This window comes from Misgurnus anguillicaudatus, chromosome 18, assembly GCF_027580225.2.
Source record: "Misgurnus anguillicaudatus chromosome 18, ASM2758022v2, whole genome shotgun sequence".
NCBI lineage: Eukaryota > Metazoa > Chordata > Actinopteri > Cypriniformes > Cobitidae > Misgurnus > Misgurnus anguillicaudatus.
In genome coordinates this window covers 30,328,299-30,334,298 of record NC_073354.2, presented here as the reverse complement: position 1 = coordinate 30,334,298, position 6,000 = coordinate 30,328,299, and the positions used below count along the sequence as shown (strand labels likewise).

The 6,000-nt window shown below is 38.8% G+C and overlaps 1 protein-coding gene across 1 annotated transcript; it reads left to right on the top strand.

Moving 5' to 3' along the window:
* The first annotated feature begins 509 nt into the window (after positions 1-509).
* hey2 (hes-related family bHLH transcription factor with YRPW motif 2) lies at positions 510-5,157 on the top strand. The gene is made up of 5 exons (XM_073856292.1): positions 510-1,012; positions 2,096-2,180; positions 2,295-2,372; positions 2,497-2,578; positions 3,001-5,157. The coding sequence occupies exons 1-5, from the start codon at positions 930-932 to the stop codon at positions 3,663-3,665; spliced, it is 993 nt and encodes a 330-aa protein (XP_073712393.1). The 5' UTR covers positions 510-929; the 3' UTR covers positions 3,666-5,157.
* The last annotated feature ends 843 nt before the right edge of the window (positions 5,158-6,000 follow it).

Sequence of the window (6,000 nt, the reverse complement as noted above, 5' to 3'; positions counted from 1 at the left end):
CTAACAGTATCCTCTCAATGGCAGGGGCTCTGCTGACCTTCCCTGTGTTTCTGGCTGCCTCTTACATGGTGATTGGGTTTCAGCGAAGGGCTCGGAGCTGTGGGAACGAGGCATCGCACTGGCGGCCTGCCTGGGAGACCGTGCTACGCTCCACCAGGGGGAAGGCACATGACAAGGGGGGTTTGTGAGCCCAAACAATGTGCCGTCTTCACTGTTTAACCCAGGAAATTCACTACAGCTGGAGCCTCCAACTGGATGAGACGGCCGTGTGTGAAAGTGTGTCTGTGTCAGTGTGTGTCTTTCTGTGTGTACGCCTATGTTTTTCAAACTCCCTGAGAACTCAAAACAACTTTTTCAACCATATTCTGCATGTTTACTACAACGTTTAACTTGTAAAATAAAAAAAACGTGCTTACCAAATGTGCAAATGTTTTATAAAGTATGAATATTAAAAATAAAAAAGTAACATATATACTATAAAATAACGACAACAAGCCGAGTTTTTATTTTAAATGTATCAAATTCTTTGACATTGTAATTTATTGTAGCTCATTTAAATGTTATGTAATCATCATAATGTTATGCATTTCCTTAATAAACTTGACTACATGTTGGCAACAATCAAGGGCTTACATCCTCATGTGATCCCTGCCAGAAACCCTTTACCTACATTTCCAGCCTGCGGCTCCAGCTCACCGTCGCCTTTCGTGCGTAAAGTGTTTCTCACGCTCGTGCTGAAGCCAGCCAGAGTCAATTATCAAGGGAATGAAGTCTGAGACCTCCGTTCGGGCTCTCGGGGCGTGTTTTCTTTTTTCGATGGGTGTTCCCAGAACAGGAGGTGGGCGTGAGTGTGAGCGCGAGGCTCCAGCGGCTCGTGGGAAAGACGCGCAGTGAAGTTTGGCGACTGTACCTGAGCGCACCGCATCACCATGAAGCGCCCGTGTGAGGACAGCACGTCCGACAGTGACATGGATGAAACTATAGATGTGGGCAGCGAGAATAACTATTCTGGGTAGGACTGGAAACATTGTTTATCTGTAACTTTAACTTTGATGCGTTAAATGGTGGGAACAGGCTTAATAATGATGGTGTTATTGTTAGAAATTAGATAAACTCGGTCAGTCTGGACATAAATGACAACTTTAATACCTCACTTTTATTAATAACTTTTAATTTTATTGACAACAATTATTTTATTATAACAATGATTATTATTATAATTATTATTGTATGTAATGTTCCAAATATGAAGTTTAATGTGTTTTGAAAAAGAATAGTGTTAGATATATATAAATATATTTTCTTATTTTAACAAAAGTACATATAAGCATAAAGTAAAGTTATGTATTTAAAAGCTGTTTATACAAAGTGAGAAGTGAATAAATAAAGTTAGATGTTACTAAAAATGTAAATGTATAGCAGGTGAAAAATTAGTACACTTCCATAGTGTACTAAAAGTGCTTTATTTTCACACACTAATTTTGTACTTAATATACAAAAAATTCATCTTTAGTACTTCTTAAGATGTTCTTAAAATTATCTAAGTGTACTTATTCATGCTATTTTGAGACACCATGAATAATGCACTTTTAACATACTATCTCTGTATTAAAAATGTATTTAGTTAACTTGAACTCAACTTTCATACAAAGATGGGTTCAAGTTTATTACAAGTGCTATACCTAAATACATTTTTTAAATACATTTTAGCACATTTTAGTTCGTATTTATGGTGTCTCAAAATAGCACAGTGAAGTACACTTAGATTAATTTTTAGTATATTAAGTACAGAATTAGTGTGCAAAAATAAAGCACTTTAAGTACACTATGGAAGTGTACTACTTTTTCACATAGGTTTTCTATATTTTTTTATAGAAAAAAATATGTATAGGCTAATTATTCACTTAAAACTAAGAAAATTATTACTTTTTTTGTTGTTAATTTAGGTCAAAATATTTTTATACTTGACAAAATTAGGTTACACCATATAAATACTTTTAAGAGTCAGATCATGCAGGTAAACTTTGAAATTTACACATTTTAAATAAGAAATATTATTAAATAAAAAATGTCTTCACTTTCTTTACCTCCTTAGTCAAAGCAGTGGATCATTTATAAGATGTGGCTCACCTACCACAACATCCCAAGTTATGGCCAGAAAGAAGCGGAGAGGGATAATTAAATATTGATCTTTAGCTTTAATATTTGTGATATGTATTATTACAATAATTTCATTAGAATTAGTGATGCATCATATTACGTTGATCTTACTATAATAATACTTTTAGATAATTGAGAAAAGACGAAGAGATCGAATAAATAATAGTCTATCAGAGTTGCGTCGCCTGGTCCCTACAGCATTTGAGAAACAGGTGAGTGTACCATAACCATATTGTCTCTAATGGTATGTGCTTTATGCATTCAAATATCAGTAATGTTTGTTAAAAGCACAAAGTTTCATCTTAACCACCACACTGTTTTTTTTTTTCTATCAAGGGTTCAGCCAAATTAGAAAAAGCTGAAATATTACAGATGACAGTGGATCATTTAAAGATGCTCCAGTCCACAGGAGGAAAAGGTACGTGCCTTGCTTCTGTTTTGTGAACGCTGTATAATCTGAACATGAAGTTCCCTTTTGAACAGATTAAAGAGAAAATCAATGTTAATGGTAGGATTGAACTCGTGGGAAAGAAGCGGCAGGACAAAAGCAGCACTTGACCCTGGGATTGTGTTTGCTTTCATAAATCCATGGGAGGGTGTGGGGCCACATTCACAGGCTACACTGTCGGGGGTTTGGTAGCGAGTGTTAAAACCAAAGCATTGGGGAGTCAAAACAAACATGCAAACAGGTCAGGTCACGATTTCGGTGTGTTTAGGTTTAGCCTCTTGAGCGCAGTTGGACTATACATCGACTTTTACCAGCTGTTGGCTTCATTAAAACTTAATTAAATTTAAAGGCACAGCACACTTACAAAAATTTTTTCTCTTTCTCTATCTTAGGATATTTTGATGCCCATTCCCTTGCAATGGACTTCATGAGCATCGGATTTAGGGAGTGCCTCACTGAAGTTGCCAGATATTTGAGCTCAGTTGAAGGTCTGGACTCCAGCGATCCCCTCCGTGTCCGCTTGGTTTCCCACCTTAGCAGCTGCGCCTCGCAGAGGGAAGCGGCCGCCATCACCACATCCATGGCACATCACCAGCAGGCCCTCCACCCGCACCATTGGGCCGCCGCGTTGCATCCCATACCTGCGGCGTTCCTGCATCAAAGCGGACTTCCGCCGTCATCCGACGGTCCCTCCGGCAGGCTCTCCGAGGTTCCTCAAAGAGGAGCGGCCCTGCTGACCTCCTCCTTTACCCACACTGACTCCGCTCTGAGAGCTCCCTCTACAGGCAGCGTCGCTCCTTGCGTGCCGCCGCTGTCCACCTCCCTCCTTTCGTTATCGGCCACGGTTCACGCTGCTGCCGCCGCCGCCGCCGCCCAGACCTTCCCTCTGTCGTTTCCAGGAGGTTTTCCTCTCTTCAGCCCAAGCGTAACGGCATCTTCCGTGGCTTCTTCAGCCGTGAGCCCGTCCGTTTCCACATCCACGTCTTCCCAACAGAGTAGCGGCAGTGGAAACAGTAAACCGTATCGGCCGTGGGGAACTGAAGTGGGAGCTTTTTAAGACTTGGATTTGCATGTACATAGAGGAACGAGAACGGCTACTGTGCCTTGGGCTGTTTTCTTGACCGGTTTTACGTGGGAGACAACAAAAAATTTACACTTTTCACTGTGTGGACACTTATAAGGATGAAGATCAATTGCCTTTTTGAAAGAACATCTTTATGTTATCCTCTTTCACTGTTCCACTTACTCGTACGTTCTCACAAAGAAAGGGTTCTTCACAGCAATGCCATAGAAGAAACAATTTTGTCTTTCGTTTCTCAACTTTTAATTGTCTGAAGAACCTATTGTGAAAGTTAAAGGTTCTTTATGGATCCATTTTTGGTTCTTCTATGGCACCTTTATTTTTAAGAGTGTGACGCACTACTTTGTGAAAGGGCTGTACTGTGTGACTTACAATACTTAAATGCTGCATTTGACATAAGTATGCATTGAGATATTTTCAGTACTAAGGATTGTATTGATTTTAACACTTATATACTTACTAGTAGATTTTGAATGATACATAACAGCTTGTTCCGAGACAAACCAAAGGTTTTGCAGATAATCACTAAAGTGAGGCGTGAATCGGTTTTATAATCAACGATTTAACAATCCAGTTTGTAAATCTGTACATGTGTAAGTTTGTAACTAGAGTTTATATTAAAATTAGTCGGATGAGATGTTGGTATGATGCACTTCAATCACTACTGTTTCGGAGGAGACTGGATCTTCTCCACTTTACACAATAGGCCTACTAAATAAGAAAATAACATTCACTAATGCTCATATGTGAGATTTTCTACTGAATGATACTACTGTTACTTTTTTACTTTTAATAACCCTACCACGGTGCGTAAAATGTAACCATTTTCTATGCAAAAAAAGTAGAAAGAGTCCTTCATTTTAATACATATGCCATGAAACCATCATTTTGTTCACCACAACAGATCCTGGAATGTTATGAGAAAAAGTAATTGTTTTCCCATAGCATAATGTGAGTTCTTGAAATTGTATGGTAGAAAGATATTTGTGCTCTTTTATGTGTTTTTTAATAGCGCAGAAGAAACAAACAAAGTGCCACTTCAACAGTTATAAATCATCGAACATACAAACATGACATTTTGAGAAGTTACACACTGTTACAAAGTGAAGATTGTTACATTTTGACAAAGTTTGTCACATAATTTTTATTAAAACCCAAAATAAACATATTTTTATCATCCCATAGTTGCTGAATCGTCAAAAAAAGCGATTTTATTTGATGTTTACTGCTATTTGAAGACAACCCCCCCTCCTCTTTGGTCCCTCGGGAGCGGCTCAAGTCAAAACGTATGTATAGCTGTTCTGGCGGGCGTGAACGAACCGCTGGCCCGGCTGCAATGGTGTTCGCCACATGAAAGCAAAACAACACCAGTCACTCCTCTCCAAGATGGGTCTTTATGCCGGCCTAATCCACTCCCTTTATGCCAGGGTCTGTTAGACAGATTTACATTAGTAAATCACTGTCACACCATTAAATTCCTTAAGAAAAAAAGTATCAGGATTTCCAACTGAATGGGGATTAAGGCAAACAGCGCCTGCTGCCCACCGACAAGCATGGGAAAAGCGCGGGGCCATAAATCCGCCGGTTATCTGCTTTAGAGCGGTTGGTTCTCACGCCGGGCCCCTGCCTTTGAAGTGGCCGCCATATATCAAGGGCGCACATGATCTCCCCAAAACATCACACAGGGAGCGAGTGGTGTGAACATGGCCAAGAAGCGTGGATGCTTCAATATTTAATAGTTAATACAAGGTAAAAGCAGTTAATAGATATGATCACAGGCAAAGCATAGGCCTATTCTAGGCTCTAGGGCACACTTGACAATGACATTAACTGTTTGCTTATTATTTGGCGTACTCTCAAAGGAATGCATTGAGCATATGAGTTTTTAAAAGAAATACTAGACTCAATTTAAGTGCAGATGAAACATGATTGTGTGACTAGCTTTCATTAAATGGTTCTCAAATTATGAAAGATCAGGCGATACATTTATTAAGTCTTTCAGAGTTCCCTCTATACTTACTGTATGCTTAGATCTCTATGTCTGCTTATTTTACATAACTGTGTTATTGTATCTTTCCATTCTGCTGTGATTCATTCTTTACGTAAAACAAAGAATAAAAGCATCAAATAGAACAATAATAGTAGCATGTTTTTCTTTGAAGTAGTCTACTTTGGGGTATTAAGGCCTTTATATTCCTTGGTACGTAAATATGAGTATAATTTAGTTATATAATAGTATTATAGCATAGTATTAGCATATGATACCATGGTATGTTCACAATTCTTTTGGTTAAATGTGCCCAACCTTTAA

Coding starts and splice junctions, on each gene's coding strand:
- hey2 (XM_073856292.1), top strand. CDS start 930: ATGAAGCGCCCGTGTGAGGACAGCACGTCCGACAGTGACATGGATGAA. Junction 2,373..2,496: donor CTACAGCATTTGAGAAACAG/GTGAGTGTACCA, acceptor TTTTCTATCAAG/GGTTCAGCCAAATTAGAAAA. Junction 2,579..3,000: donor CCAGTCCACAGGAGGAAAAG/GTACGTGCCTTG, acceptor TCTCTATCTTAG/GATATTTTGATGCCCATTCC.